Source organism: Dipodomys merriami, unplaced genomic scaffold, assembly GCF_024711535.1.
Source record: "Dipodomys merriami isolate MVZ:Mamm:240054 unplaced genomic scaffold, mDipMer1.0.p SCAF_1, whole genome shotgun sequence".
Taxonomy (NCBI): Eukaryota; Metazoa; Chordata; class Mammalia; order Rodentia; family Heteromyidae; genus Dipodomys; species Dipodomys merriami.
In genome coordinates, this window is record NW_027202270.1 from 91,178,611 (window position 1) to 91,193,828 (window position 15,218).

General features: G+C 47.9%; 1 protein-coding gene across 1 annotated transcript; it reads right to left on the reverse strand.

The window, feature by feature from the left end:
* Nucleotides 1-2,424: 2,424 nt before the first annotated feature.
* Nucleotides 2,425-3,706, reverse strand: Cebpe (CCAAT enhancer binding protein epsilon). Its single transcript, XM_070042017.1, has 2 exons — nucleotides 3,197-3,706; nucleotides 2,425-2,818 (listed from the first exon to the last, which is right to left on the reverse strand). Exons 1-2 carry the CDS (start codon nucleotides 3,704-3,706, stop codon nucleotides 2,483-2,485), a joined length of 846 nt encoding a protein of 281 aa, XP_069898118.1. The 3' UTR covers nucleotides 2,425-2,482.
* Nucleotides 3,707-15,218: the final 11,512 nt, after the last annotated feature.

Consider the following 15,218-nt stretch of genomic DNA (forward strand, 5'->3'; position numbering starts at 1 on the left):
TGGCTCACTTCTGTAATCCTGTTAAGGAGGTTGAGATCTGAGAATCATGGTTCAAAGCCAGCCCAGGCAGAAAAGTCCATGAGACTCTTATCTCCAATTAACCACTAGAAAACTAGAAGTGGCGCTGTGGCTCAAGTGGTAGAGCGCTTGCCTTGAGCTGAAGACCACAAGGATAGTGCCCAAGCCCAGAGTTCAAGCCTCATGACCGACCAAAAAAAAAAAAAAAAAGGAAAAAGAGTACATTTCTTTTTGGACAATGTTGCCCCTTCTCTCACTTTTTTTTTTTTTGGTTGGTCATGGGGATTGAACTCTGAGCCTGGATGCTGTCCCTCAGCTCTTCAGCTCAAGGCATTTGAGCCACAGAGCCACTTCCAGTTTTCTGGTGGTTAATTGGAGATAAGAGTCTCACAGGGAATTACCTACCTGGACTGGCTTTGAACTTTGATCATCAGATCTCAGCCACCTGTGTAGCTAGGATTATAGGTGTGAGCCACTGGCGCCTGGCCCAGACTGCCTTTGAACTTCACTCCTCAGATTTCAGCCTCGTAGGTACCTAGGAGCTAGGATTTACAGTCATGAGCCACTGGCTCTTGGCTACATGATTACTTCTTCTTTTTTTTTTTTTTTTTTTGGTTGGTCGTGGGGGCCTTGAACTCTGGGCTTGGGCACTGTCCCTGTGCTCTACAGCTCAAGGCGAGCACTCTACCACTTGAACCACAGTGCTACTTCCGGTTTTCTAGTGGATTATTGGAGATAAGAGTCTCATGGAAAAAAAAAAAAGAATCTCATGGACATTCCTGCCCAGGGTGGCTTTGAACCATGATCCTCAGATCTCAGCCTCCTGAGTAGCTAGGATTACAAGCATGAGCCACCGGCGCCCGGCTCATGATTACTTTTGACTGTAGTTCATGTACCTCATCCACACTGTAAAACTTTGGGGTGTGAGGGAGTTGAACACAGAGGAGAAAGATAAGTGCTGAGTGCTGAGGCAGCAAGGGACCGAATGAGCTTCAGGAGATGGCTCTCAGCCCCTCTGGCCCTCCCTGCTTTATCTATAAGATGTGGCTCGCACTATCTTGCTTGTGTGAAGGCAAAGCTCACCAGAGAATTTCTTGAGGTCTCTCTCAGTACCTCTTGAGGTCTGTGATTTTTACGGAGCTCATTTTGATTCTGAATAAATCTCTTTCCCTCTCAGAGAGCTCAGTTTCCTCAACTGCCAAAGGAGGAATTCAGATGAGATCTCTGAGCTCCCCTCAAGTCTAGCAAAATTTGAATTGACAAACACTCGTGTTTACTTTGTGCCATTCAGATGAGGAAACTGAGGCAGGCACTGAAGGGAGAAGTAACTGGCTGAAGGTCATCCAGATAGTAAACAGCAGAAAATAACCTCTGTTTTGAGGCACTCAATTACTGCTCTAATCTGTCTCCTAGGCTGCTGTATGAAAAAGGAAATGCTTTGGACATGGGATTTCACAGGCACAGACAGCTCTCCTCCCTCTCCTCCTCCTCCCTCTCCTCCTCCTCCTCCTGCTCCCTTCTCCTTTTCTTTCCTTCTCCTCCTCTTCTCCCCTCCTCCAACCTCCTCCTCCTTTTCTTCCTCCTTCTCTTCCCTCCTGTTGACAGTATTTTCACATACAAATCAGATCTTCCGGCTTGGCCCAACCAATCCCTCCTCTAGACACCCAGATTGTCAGGGTGGGTAATCAGAGGCTTGGGAGGAAGGATGAAGATGGCAGTGGATGGGTGAGTCTGGTAGTATGAGATTGTGGAACCGGTCAGAAGGACCACAAATGCACAGCAGAGCCGTCAGATCTTTCCCTTGGTCACTGGGGGCAGGAGCTGCCTGACTTTAAAGTGAGAGAGCAGCTGGGGTGGGCATTCCTGGCCAGGGAGACATGGTAAGTGATGTTGGGATGGCCTTAAAAGCCTCAAGGATCTGTCAGGAGAGCATCTAGAGGTTGTTCCAGGCCCTATGTGTGTAGTGGGGGTGGGAAGCCTGCCTCAGCTTACAGGGTGGGAGAACAAGGAGGTGAGAAGAGCAGACTGTGTGCTGATGCTGTGTTTTGTGTTGTATTGTGGGAAAGCTGTGGACAGCATGTCTGTGTGTAGCAGTAGATCTGTGTTTCTACATATGTAGAAACATACATAGACCAAACCACATGCGTTCTCTGCCCTCAGGGTTGGTTCCTTATACCAATACACACACACACACACACACACACACACACACACACACACACACACACACACACACACACACACACACACACACACACACACAGAGTGAACAGCCGCAGCACCAAGTCACAGTGCAATTTATTCAGCCACAGAATCAGTATGGGTCCTGCAGTCCTTAGCCACCAGCTTCCATTGTCCATGGCCTTTGTCTTTGGGCTCAGCCTGTGAAGGGTTCTAGCACCCGAATAGAGATAGTTCCCCAAGGTCAGCCCACTTGTCTGGTGCCCACCGTCTGCCAGCAGGCTCAGCTGCAGCCCCCCACACCCTTGATGAGGTTGGCAGCCTCAGGGATCTGGCGGAAGAGGTTGCGGAGAGTGTCCAGCTCCTGGGTGAGCTGCTCCACGCGGCTACGCAGGCGCTCATTCTCCGCCATGTATTCCAGCACCTTCTGCTGTGTCTCTAGGATGCGCCTCTTGGCCTTGTCCCGACTTTTGCGCACAGCGATGTTGTTGCGCTCGCGTCGCAGCCGGTACTCAAGACTGTCCTTGTTGACTGTCTTCTTGCCCTTATGTGAGGGACCCGCTGGGGATGGCGCTTTGAGGAGCGGGCTGCAGGGGGGCGCAGCTGTAGCTAGAGGGGCCTGGGGGAGAGGACACAGAGGGGCCGAGTTTCACCAGGCATTTCCTTTCCCAGGAGCAAAGGGCAGACAAACAAGAAGGGGTATGGTGGGCAGCCAGGAAGCTGGGTGAGGTCTTGAGATGAGGCAGGTGGGCCAGCTTGCCATAGTGTCTCCAGAAGTTCAGGGAGAAGAGAATTTTACAGAGAAGGAAAGGGAGTTCTTAATCTGGTAAGGACTTCTGGGTGGGTCAGTAGCACAAAAACAACACCAAACTTAGACTCCTTCATGTCAACGAAGAGCTCAAAGCCCCCCGCCCCCACTCCAGCCTTGTTCCAGCTTCCCAGGTGTGTGTGTGTGTGTGTGTGTCAGGGGGAGGGGGGGGAACTGAGTTGTTCTTACCTTAAGGACACGCAGGGGCTGGCCAGGTGCTCCCAGGGCAGGAGGTAGGTGCATGGACGTCTGGCCACAGTGTGCCACTTGGTACTGCAGGGGATTGTAGCCCCCTCGGCTGGCCCCTCGGCTGCCCTCTGGTCCACGGGGTTCCTCCTTCACAGCCACAGCTCTGGGGTCGTAGCTTCCAGGGCTGCTGTAGACGCCAGATCCCAACGCCTTCCTGTCTGGCCCGAAGGTGTGTGGAGGGTAGGCGAAGGATCTTGGGTCAGGCGGCAGGTAATGGGGGAAGGCAGGGGTTCCAGGGCCTTTAAGGCCTCGGGCCTCCTGTGCTGGCTTCATGGCAAAGAGATCAGAGAGTAACTGCTCCTCCCCAGATTCGATGTAGGCGGAGAGGTCGATGGAGGCCTCATGCTCACACATGTCACCCAGTTCTCCAGGCCCAGCTCGGGCTACTGAGAACTCAAGTGGCTGCTGGACACCCCGGGGCTCGCAGTCATAGTAGGTCCCATGGGACATGCTGGCCCGCCCCCTTGGCTCTCCGCCCCTGTGCTTTACTCTTGGGGCACCCCTTGGGATGCTTCGCTTGCCCTTGCTCTATCTCCCCCTGCCCTAGATCTGCCCTAGATCTGCCCTCTCTGCTCTTCTCTGTCACCCACTCCTGTGTGGCTTCTCTCCTCCCTCCCCTGTTCTGCTTCCCTTTCCTTCCTCTGCAGTCAATGCCTCTCTTCTCTTCCCTTTTGCCCCCTCCCCCCGTGTGACTCAGGGAGGGGCAGGGCACACCCCAGAAGGAGGGATGGCAAGGCCTTCTAGAAAGGGGGCCCTGAGTCTACTTAGCAGTTGAGGGTACTCTTTGGAGAGACCTCTCATCGAGGGTTCTGGAGATATCCAGGAGCTGCTGTTTTGGAGAGAATGCCTCTTTTCCCTGCAGAGTTCAGGGGAGTCCAAACCCCTGCAGAGAACAACACCTCATCCTGAATGGCCCTCTCCCTCCAACTTCCAAAAAGTTCTGTGCAGAATAAGGGGCCAAGTGAGAGTGTATAAAGCCCTCCTCCAGTGCTGACCCCCAAAGTGGCCCCCAACTCCTCCCTCAACCAGCCTTCCTCTTGGTCCCTCATGCTGAGCTCCACCCCTAACCAGTTCCTTCTGTAGCTCCACCTCCTGGAACATTCTCCCTGGTACGGACCAAGGGGGATTGTTTGAGGGGGTTAGAACAGAGTGCTAGATTCTAGAAACAAGCCTACCCAGTCTATGCTCATTTGCTGGGTTTTTCAGCATAGGGTCTGTGCAGAAGCATGAATGCCAACATTTCCAGACCAGGCTACCTCTAACTTGGCACAATCCCTTGGCTTCCTAGCCATGGCTGAAGTGCTTTTTTAGGATTTGGTCCCTGTAGCCCCAAATCTAGACTGGTTGTTGCCCCAGAATCAGCAGCCATGCTCTTCTAGTGGTTTCAGTGCCTGTCTTCCAGCTACCCTGCACGGCGGGAGGCTCAGGCTGGCACTCCCTACACACACACATATGAGCCTGACGCTCTGCCTCTCACTTCCTGTGCCCTGTGCTGCAGGCTCAGGAGCTCATTGCAACGCAGTTTGCTGTCTTTCCTTTTGCATGGCCATTCTCTGACCTCCAGTGTGTGTCTCTTGGGTCCACTTCCTCTTGTAGGTTTGAGAAGCCTTCTCTTTTGTCATCACCTCTTCCTGGAGCTCTGTTTCAGGGTCTCCAGGAGAAACTCATGGCTTCTCGGACTTGTACTGCGCCCTCCCCCCCATCCCCACCCCTACTCCTTACCCCCACCCCCATGCTCAAGTTCAAGTTCCCTTTTCTCTTTCCTTTGGGAACACCTGGCCCTTTCTCTTAGAGGCAACTGCTATGATCCTCCTTTACCTGTCAAACTTCAAATGGGGATGCAGTTCAGGTGAAAAGAAAAAGACACACAAATATAGATGTTCCTGGCTCTTTTGAATTGCTCTCTCTCTCTCTCTCTCTCTCTCTCTCTCTCTCTCTCTCTCTCTCTCTCTCTCTCTCTCTCTCTCTCTCTCTCTCTCTCTCTATCCTGAGGCTTGAACTCAGGGTCTAGGCACTGACTCTGAGCTTCTTTTGCTCAAGGCTACTACTTTACCACTTGAGCCACAGCACCACTTCCAGCTTTTTCTGTGTATGTGGTACTGAGGAATCGAATCCAGGGCTTCATGCATGCTAGGCAAGCACTCTACCACTAAGCCATATTCCCAGTCTCCCCAAAAGTTTAAGAACCTTTTTTTTCTGGTTCTGGAGTACTGTCCCTGAGCTTCTTTTGCTCAAGGCTAGCACTTGAGCTATAGCACCACTCAACATATCCGTTTATAAGTAAAATAATTGTGTGTGTGCACGCACAGGCATGCTTGCCGCGCTTGAACTATAGCTTGAACTCAGGGTCTGGGCATTATAAACTTTTCCACTCAATGCTGATGCACTACCTCTTGAGTCACAGCTCTGTTTCTGATTTTTTGTTGGTCATGGCCCTGAACTCAGGGCCTAGGCGCTGTCCCTGAGCTTTTTTGCTCAAGGCTAGCACTCTACCACTTTGAGCTACAACACCACTTCTAGTTTTTTGGTGGTTAACTGGAGATAGTCTCATGGACTTTCCTGCCATGAATGGCTTTGAACTACAGTCCTCAGATCTAAGCTTCCTGGATAGCTGGGATTATAAGCCTGAGTCACTGGCACCTGGCCAATATAATGAATCTTGATCAATGTCACCCTTTCCTTTTCTTTTCTTTCCTTTTGTGCTGATACCAGGGCTCTAATCCAGGACTTGGATGCTGTCCCTTTGTCATTTCACTCAAGGCTGGCACTCTACAACTTGGACTCTACTTCTGGCTTTTTGGTGGTTAATTGGAGATAAGAATCTCATGGAGGAGCTGTGAAGGTAGCTTTGTGGTAGAGTGCTTGCCTAGCATGAATGACATGAAGCCCTGGGTTCGATTCCTCAGTACCACATAAGGAGAAAAAGCCGGAAGTGGCATTGTGGCTCAAGTGGTAGAGTGCTAGCCTTGAGCAAAAGAAGCTCAGGGACAGTGCGCAGGTCCTGAGTTCAAACCCCAGGATTGGCAAAAAAAAAAAAAAAAAAAATCTCATGGATTTTGCTGCCCCAGTTGGCTTTGAACCACAATCCTCAGTATCAGCCTCCTAAGTAGCTTGGATAACAGACATGAGACACTACCATCTGCCTCTTCTCCCTCTCCTCTCCTCTCCTGTTCTCTCCTCTTCCTTCCTCTCTTCTTGTCTTTCTCATTCTCTTTCTCTTCTTTCTTTGAGATAGGGTCTTGCTACATAGCCTAGGGTGGCCTGGGACTCAAGATTCTTCTGCTTTATCCTCCTGAATGATTGGATTACAGGTGTCAAATATCATGCCTTTGTCAAATATCATGGGCTCCTTTATTACCAACAAATGATGTGTGATTCCTATGGGGTCTAGAAATATTGATAAGTTTGGTACACCAAGGACCAAGGCACTGTGAGGAACCTCAGCAGAGGGAAAACATAGATGGGATACACATGCCACTGAACACTCAGATAAAAAGTAAAATAGTGGTAGAGTGTTTGCCTCGCATGCATCAAGCCCTGGGTTTGATTCTTCAGTACCCCATATACAGAAAAAGCCAGAAATGGTGCTGTGGCTCAAGTAGTAGAGTGGTAGCCTTGAGCAAAAGAAGCTCAGGGACAGTGCCCAGGCCCTGAGTTCAAACCCCAGGACTGGCAAAAAAAAAAAAAAAAAGAAAAGAAAAGTAAAAACATAGCCGAGCATTGGTGCCTCAATGCCTGTAATCCTAGTTACACAGGGGCTGAGATGTGAGGTTCAAAGCTAGTAGGGCAGAAAACTCTGTAAACATCTATAATTAAACAGCATAAAGGTAGAGAGGAGCTGTGATTCAAGTGGTAGGGAGGTAGCCTTGAGTAAAAAAGCTAAAGCTACGTGCCCAGGCCCTGAATTGAAGCCCCAGTACTGGCGTGTGCACACATACATGCACACACACATTTATATATACATACACAAGACAATTATGTCCTCATTACCACATAAAGAAAAACAGTGGGAGCCAGGCTCCAGTGGCTCACGCCTGTAATCCTAGCTACTCTGGAGGCTGAGATCTGAGGATCATGGTTCAAAGCCAGCCCCAGCAAGAAAGTCTGTGAGACTCTTGTCTCCAATAAACCAATAGAAAACTGGAAGTGGCGCTGTGGCTCAAGTGGTAGAACCCTAGCTTTGAGCTGAAGAGCTGAGGGATAGTGTCTAGGTTCAAAGTTCAAGCCCCACAACTGACACTAAAAGGAAGAAAAGAAGGAGGAGGAGGAGGAGGTGGAGGAGGAGGAGGAGGAGGAGGAAATTGTGTAAAGTTTTAGGCGAGAAAAGAACCACACAGAGAAGAATAAAAGATTGACAGGAAAGTTTATTGGTGTACGCTCCCGGGTGAACTCCCTGGTTGGGATCAGAGAGGTCCCACTGAGTGTAGTTGTAGCAGAGCTTTTTTTTTTTTTGGTTGTGGGGCCTGGGCGCTGTCCCTCAGCTCTTCAGTTCAAGGCTAGAGCTCTACCACTTTAGCCACAGCGACACCTCTGGCTTTTTCTGCTTATGTGGTGCTCAGGAATTGAACCCAGTGCCTCATGCATGTAAGGCAAGCACTCTACCACTGAGCCACCTTCCCAGCCCTAGCAGAGCTTTTATAGGCAGGGTAAAAGCAGCACTTGTAGTGAGCGGGGGACTTGTGCCACATAGCTTGTTTTGCCAGTTTGAGCGGTCTTGGGCCAGTGCAGTTGAAGAATGGTTGACTCAGATGGTGTTTTTGATGGAGATGTGGTCTTTCTCGGCAGCAGACTGTTTTCCCCTCACGGCTACTTCCTCCAGCAACCTGACAAATTGGTGCTGTGGCTTCAGTGGTAGAGTGCTAGCCTTGAGCAAAAGAAGCTCAGGGACAGTGTCCAGGCCCTGAGTTCAAGCCCCAGGACTGGAAAAAAAAAAAAAAAAAAAAGGACAATTATAACTTGTCTACAAGTCAGGCAAGTTCTCCTTATTATCTTCCCTATCCCCACCCCACTCCTATCCAAGTGCTCTCTGGTCACAACTTGAAGTATGGCCAGCTATGCTTTCTCTAAAAATCCCTGACATGAGATCAGCATCTATCCCAGAGACAGGTCTCAGGAAATAGAAGAGTTTATCTTTCCATTTCAGAGGACCCTGTGCCACTAGGTAAACCAAGGGACTCCAGTGTGGTGACAGTGCTCCCATTGACCACTAGGTGGCAATGTTGGTTCTCAAATTCTGCATTTTGTTAATTTCTGTAGTTTGGAATCAGGTAATCAGCAGAGGGCAGCCACTCTCAACTCTGGCCCAACTGCTGTGTATCAGGAAACAGGAATAGGAAACAAGGCCAGGCCTGGGGGACTTACAGCTAGGTTACTGGGAGGGTGGGCAAGACTCTGAGCTAGGGCCTTGTTGCAGAAATTCTGTTCCTTGTCAACTTCAAAATAATGGCTGGCTAGGTTGGGAAGGTGGCTCAGTGGTACAGTGCTTGCCTTGCATGCATGAGGCCCAGGATTCCATTCCTCAGCACCACATAAGGAGAAAAAGCTGGAAGTGGCGCTGTGGCTCAAGTGGTAGAGCACTGGCCTTGAGCTGAAGAGCTGAGGGACAGTGCCCAGGCCCAGAGAGTTCAGGTCCCAATACTGACCAAAAAAAAAAAAAAAAAAAAAAGGCTGGCCTTATATTGTCTGATAAATCATAACTTATAAATCACTTCGATAAATATTATTTTATATGATCAGAGGCATGTGGGCATTGTGCCTTTGTGTTCCTCTGCTGAGAGTAACCTCCTTTGGTCTCACTGTGTGTGAATGAATGTCTGGCGTCCTGTATAATCTATCATGCCCTGGTGTAAATTATGCCTTTTTAATCATTGGGACATTCACTTTCCCATACTCACCATTTTGCTGTGAGTTAAAATAGGAAAGAATGTAATACAATTATTATTAGTAGTAGTAGTACCGTTTCTGGGACTTGAGCTCAGAGCTCTTTCACTCAAGGCTGGTGCTCTCTTGCTGGAACCACAGTTCCACTTTGGGTCTTTTGGTGGTTAATTGGACATTCGAGTCTCATTTGCTTTTTTTCCTGGGCTGGCTTCAAAGTTTGATTCTCACATCTTAGCCTCCTGAGTAGCTAGGGTTAAAGGCATAAGCCACAGATGTTTGACAAGCAGACGGTATTTTTTTTTTTTCTTTCTGGTCGTGGGGCCTGAACTCTGGGTTTGGGCGATGTTCCTCAGCTCTTTAGCCCAAGTCTAGCGCTGTACCATTAGAGCCACAGCACCACTTCCAGCTTTTTCTGCTTTATGTGGTGCTGAGGCATTCAACCCAGGGCCTCATGCCTGCAAGTCAAGCACACTACCACTGAGCCACCTGTCCAGCCCAGAGAAAATATATATATATATATATATTTTTTTTTTTTTGGGTCCGGTCGTGGGGCCTGAACTCTGGGCCTGGGCGCTGTCCCTCAACTCTTCAGCTCAAGGCTAGTGCTCTACCACTTGAGCCATAGTGCCACTTCCGGCTTTTTTCTTTTTGCTTATGTGGTGCTGAGGAATCGAACCCAGGGTCTCATGCATGCAAGGCAAGCGCTCTACCACTGAGCCACCTTCCCAGCCCCAGAAAATATTTTTTTTTATTAATTAATTAATTTATTTATTTATTGTTGGTGGTGGGGCTTGAACTCTGGGCTTGGGCGCTGTCCCTCAGCTCTTCAGCTCAAGGCTAGCGCTCTACCACTTGAGCCACAGCGCCACTTCCGGCTTTTTTCTTTTTGCTTATGTAGTGTTGAGGAATCAAACCCAGGGTCTCATGCATGCAAGGCAAGCGCTCTACCACTGAGCCACCTTCCCAGCCCCATGACTTTCTTTTCTTACCCTTCCTCTCTTCATCTACTGTTGTCATGTCAAGTTCTAACTTCCTGGTATTCATTTTGTTAGACTATTAGTTGTTCCAAGGATTTAGACCATTGGAATTCTCCCCTGCATAGACCATACATTAGTTCATACTTATGTGTATGCAGGTAGTTTGTGTGTGTGTGTGTTTGCTAGTCCTGGGGTTTGAACTCAGGGCCTGGGCAGTGTTCCTGAGCTTCTTTTGCTCAAGGCTAGCACTCTACCATTTGAGCCACAGTGCCACTTCTAGCTTTTTCTGTTTATGTGGTACTGAGGAATCCAACCTAGGGCTTCATGCATGCTAGGCAAGCACTCTACCACTAAGCTACATTCCCAGCCCAGATAGTATTTTTTAAAATATAATTTTATTGTTATTAAGATTCATACAAAGGGGTTACCATTTCATAAGTCAGGATATGAGTATATTTCTTTTTGGGAGAGGAGGAAATGTTACTCATCCTTTGTTTGCTGATGGTATTTTTTTTTTTTTTTTTTGGTCAGATATGGGGCTTGAACTCGGGGCTTTGGCCCTGTCCCTGAACCTTTTCCACTCAAGACTAGCATTTTGAGCCAAGTACCACTTCAGGTTTTCTGGTGGTTAATTGGAGATGAGAGTCTCACAGACTTCCCTGCCCAGGTACAGACAGTATTTTTGTTGTTGTTGTTGGTTGTGGGGCCTGAACTCTGGGCCTGGGCTCTGTCCCTCAGCTCTTTAGCTCAAGGCTAGCGCTCTACCACTTGAGTCACAGTACCACTTCCGGCGTTTTCTGTGTATATGGTGCTGAGGAATTGAACCCAGGGCTTCATGCATGCAAGGCAAGCGCTCTACCACTGAGCCACCTTCCCAGTTTGCAAATAGTATTATTAATCCTAACTTTATCAACAAGAAAAATAAGGTTGAGAGGTCTAGCTGCCTTGCTGGCCTCACAAAGGCCATGGCTTTGTTCTCAAAAAGACACAGGGCTGAGGGGATGGGGGTGGGGGTGCTGTGTGACTCAGCAATTCACTCTCAGCCAGCATCAGCAGAAGCAAATTGGGTGCTGCTGGAGGAAGCAGGGAGATGTACAAACACAGCCAGCAGGAAATGAGAAAGCTGGCAGCTTGGGTCATTGAGATAAGTGGTTGGGGTCCCTGTTTTTCTGGAAGGTGCTGATGCTGCCTGCCCATTGACATCAGTGTTTCCTAGCAACTGAAGATTTGGTGGGCAGCTGGTGCTCTGGGTGTCAGGGGAGGAGGAGAGCTGGGGGTGGGGGGGCGGAGGATGAGAGGAGAGCACTAACCAGGGTAACCAGGGCCTTGGGGGGTGAGGGTTCCTTGATGCTCAGGAAGGGAAAGAAGACTTCCCCATGCAGCAGGATCATTTTGTTGTTGTTGTTGTTGTTGCATGGCTGTTGCCACTTGTTTAGATAATGAAACAATGAATGTATATTGTATTAGTGACTTGGTGACCTTCAAACATCAGCTCCCTGTGAACCAGGCTTCCTCAAAGGGAAGTGGCTGAACATAGCTGGGAAGTGTCAGAGAGATCTAAGGTAAAATCTGGCTCCTGTCACCTACTATCATCTGTGTGTGTGTGTGTGTGTGTGTGTGTGTGTGTGTGTGTGTGTGTGTACACACTAGTAGGGCTTATGAACTGTTCCTTAGCTTTTTCACTCAAGGCTGGAACTCTACCACTTAAGCCCCCTATTCCTTTTCTGGCTAGTTCATTGGCGATAGGAGACTCAAAGATTTTTCTGCCCCAGCTGGCTTTAAATTATGATCCTCATGTCTCATCCTCCTGAGTAGCTAGAGTCACTGGTGCTCAGCCAAGTCACTGATTATCTGGATGACCTTGGGCAAGCTGCTTAATCTTACCTGGAAATTGGCAGTAGTAATGCCTCCTCCAGAGGACTGTTTAAACTTAGAAAAAAAAATAATGTATGTGAAACCATTGGTCTTAGGAGATGTGGAGTACAGGTCCTCTTCTTCTGTCGATGAAAGATTGACTCCTGCTTTATTCCCCCAGGTCAAGCAAGACATCAGGTGCACAGAAACAGGCTTGACCACATGCCTGTCTGCAGGCAGATCATTCCAATCTAAGCCTTGCCAAGGACACAGCCCTTGGCCCCCAGGAGACCATAGGCCCTCACCCCAGGTGGAGCATTCCACAGTGGGCCTGCCCAAGGACATCACCCTGGGTCTGAAGAGACCATAGCCAATTTTTTTTATTGTTTATTTTCTACTTCCTTATTAAGCCCTATATAAGTTAATCCCTGGGGCTGGGAAGGTGGCTCAGTGGTAGAGTGCTTGCCTTGCATGCCTGAGGCCCTGGGTTCAATTCCTCAGTACCATATAAGCAGGAAAAGCTGGAAGTGGTGCTGTGGCTCAAGTAGTAGAGCACTAGCCTTGAGCTGAAGAACTGAGGGACAGTGCCCAGGCCCAGAGTTCAGGCCCTACAACTGGCAAAAATTAATTAATTAATTAAATAATAATAATAAAAATAAGCGCTATATAATTGGGTCCCTGGCACAACCTCCAAACCTACAGGAAGGTCTGTGCCCCTCACTGGTAATAAACAGTACTGGACTGATGACGATTGAATCCAGCTTATTCCTTTTCTGTTCTCCTCCATTTTCCTAACAGTCTCACCTCTCTGTGCTATTCTATCTTTATCTCCAAAGTACTTCTGATGTTTTGTTTTTTTTTTTTTTTTTTTTTTTTTTGTCGGTCGTGGGGCTTGAACTCTGGGCCTGGGCGCTGTCCCTCAGCTCTTCAGCTCAAGGCGAGCGCTCTACCACTTGAGCTACAGCGCCACTTCCGGTTTTCTGGTGGTTTATTGGAGATAGGAGTCTCACAGTCTCTCCTGCCCGGGCTGGCTTTGAACCGCGATCCTCAGATCTCAGCCTCCTGTGTAGCTAGGATTACAGGCGTGAGCCACCAGCGCCCGGCTACTTCTGATGTTTTGTATGGCATGTCAATTTGACAAGCTTTCTTTTCCCCCCAGTTCTGAGGCTTAAACTCAAGAGCCTTGTCCTTTCTCAGCTGACACTATACCACTTGAGCCACACCTCAGCTCAGTTTTTTGCTGGTTATTTTAGAAATAAAATCTCTCAGACTTTCTGTCTAGGCTGGCTTTGAACCATGTTCCTTTGATCTCATTCTCCTGAGTAGCTAGGATTACAGGAGTGAGCCACTAGTGCCTGGATCTCTCCCTTTCTCTCTCTCTCTCTCTCTCTCTCTCTCTCTCTCTCTCTCTCTCTCTCTCTCTCTCTCTCTCTCTCTCTCTCTCTCTCTCTCTCTCTCTCTCTCTCTCACTTCCAGACCTGGGGCTTGAACTTGGGGCACTGTCCTTTAGATTTTTTGCTCAAGGCTAGCACTCTACCACTTGAGCCAAAGTTCCATTTTCTGCTTTTTTCCTTCTTGTTCTGGTAGTTAATTGGAGATAAAAGTCTCATGGACTTTCCTGCCTGGGCTGACTTCGAACCACAATCCTCAGATCTCAGCCTCCTGAGTTGCTAGGATTGCAGGCGTGAACCACTGGTGACTGGCATGCCTGGCTCATGAGAAGCAAGTTGGAGTATCTAGCTGCCAGATATTGTCTAGGCTGTGAGACACAGGGGATACATTGTTCCAACATGGAACAGCAGACAGAGAGGCCATCAGGGTATTCTTGGGTTTACCCCCTCCTCTGGTAAGCTATTTGCTCTTTGAGGGTAGGATCAGATCCTTCTTTTGAAATCACTTAAATTATGATGATCGTATTTCCTGAATTAAAATTAAGAACAGGAGGCAGACACTGGTGGCTCATGCTTGTAATCCTAGCTATTCGGGAGGCTAAGATCTGAGGATCATGGTTCAAAGCCAGGCGAGCAGGAAAGATACTCTTATCTCCAATTCACTAGCAAAAAGCCAGAAGTGGAGATATAGCTCAAGTGGTAAAGTACTAGCCTTGAGTAAAAAAGCTAAAGTACAGTGATCAAGCCCAGAGTTCAAGTCCCAGTACTGGCACAAAAGAAAAGGACAGGAGAATTGCTGTATTTGAATACTCTCATGGGGACTAAAAAAAAAAATAGAGTCTTTGTTGACTAGGGCAATTCAGTAAACAGATTTGCAATTTCTAAAATATATAGCAAAGTCCTTGGACACAATATTTGAAGATTTGTATGAGACAATGTTGAAATATGGATCCTGGATGCCCTCTTGGAATCTTGATATAAGTTAACAGAAGATAGGGACTTTCTGAGAACTCTAGAGGTGATAGAAGACACTCTTTGGATTGCAAATATGTCATGAGTTGTAGGAAACTGGTGCTTCCTCTAGGTAATTGGGGTCCTGATTGTTCCCCTGGATAGGTTGCTCTGCCTATGTATAACACTTTTGTTAGAGTTAAGTATCTCCACCTAGTTTTCTCTGTCTACGCATAACCCCTTTATTAGGAATAAATATGTTCACTCTTTTTATGTATAACCCCTTTATTAGGGATAAGTATCCTCATTTAGCTTCTTTTGTCTTATGTATGACACTTTTGTTAAGGCTGTTAAAGCTTGGTCTCCACCCCAAGCTGTGTTCTTGTCTTTAAAAGTTATGTGCTAGCTCTGTTCTTGGCAGTTGGTCTTTGAGACAGGAGTCCACCATGTAGTCACTGGCCATTTCAATAAAGAGTCCAGATTTGACTTCTTAAATTGTGGCATCTCTGTACCTGGCTAATCGGATTCCCATATAATAAAATGAATAAATAAGTACATAAGCAGCTATGATTTCAGTGACTTCCTATAGGTTCCTGGATTCTCTAAGGTCAGACTATCTGAAATTCTTAACATTTAAATGACTGACAGGGTGAACAAATGTAGCAGTGGTATTCACTAGACACTATGCTGGAAATGAACTATACAGGGCTGGGAATGTGGCTTAGTGGTAGAGTATTTGCCAAGCATGCATGAAGCCAGCCCTAGATTTGATTCCTCAGTACGACATATATACAGAAAAAGCCAGAAGTGGTGCTGTGGCTCAAGTGCTAGAGTTCTAGCCTTGATATAAAGACGCTCAGGGACAGTGCCCAGATCCTGAGTTCAAACCCCAGGACTGGCAAAAAAAAA

Excerpts from the sequence above, each read along its gene's own strand:
- Cebpe (XM_070042017.1), bottom strand. The coding sequence starts at position 3,706 with ATGTCCCATGGGACCTACTATGACTGCGAGCCCCGGGGTGTCCAGCAG. Across the intron at positions 2,819-3,196 it reads AGCCCCTGCGTGTCCTTAAG|GCCCCTCTAGCTACAGCTGC; the intron begins GTAAGAACAACT and ends CCTCTCCCCCAG.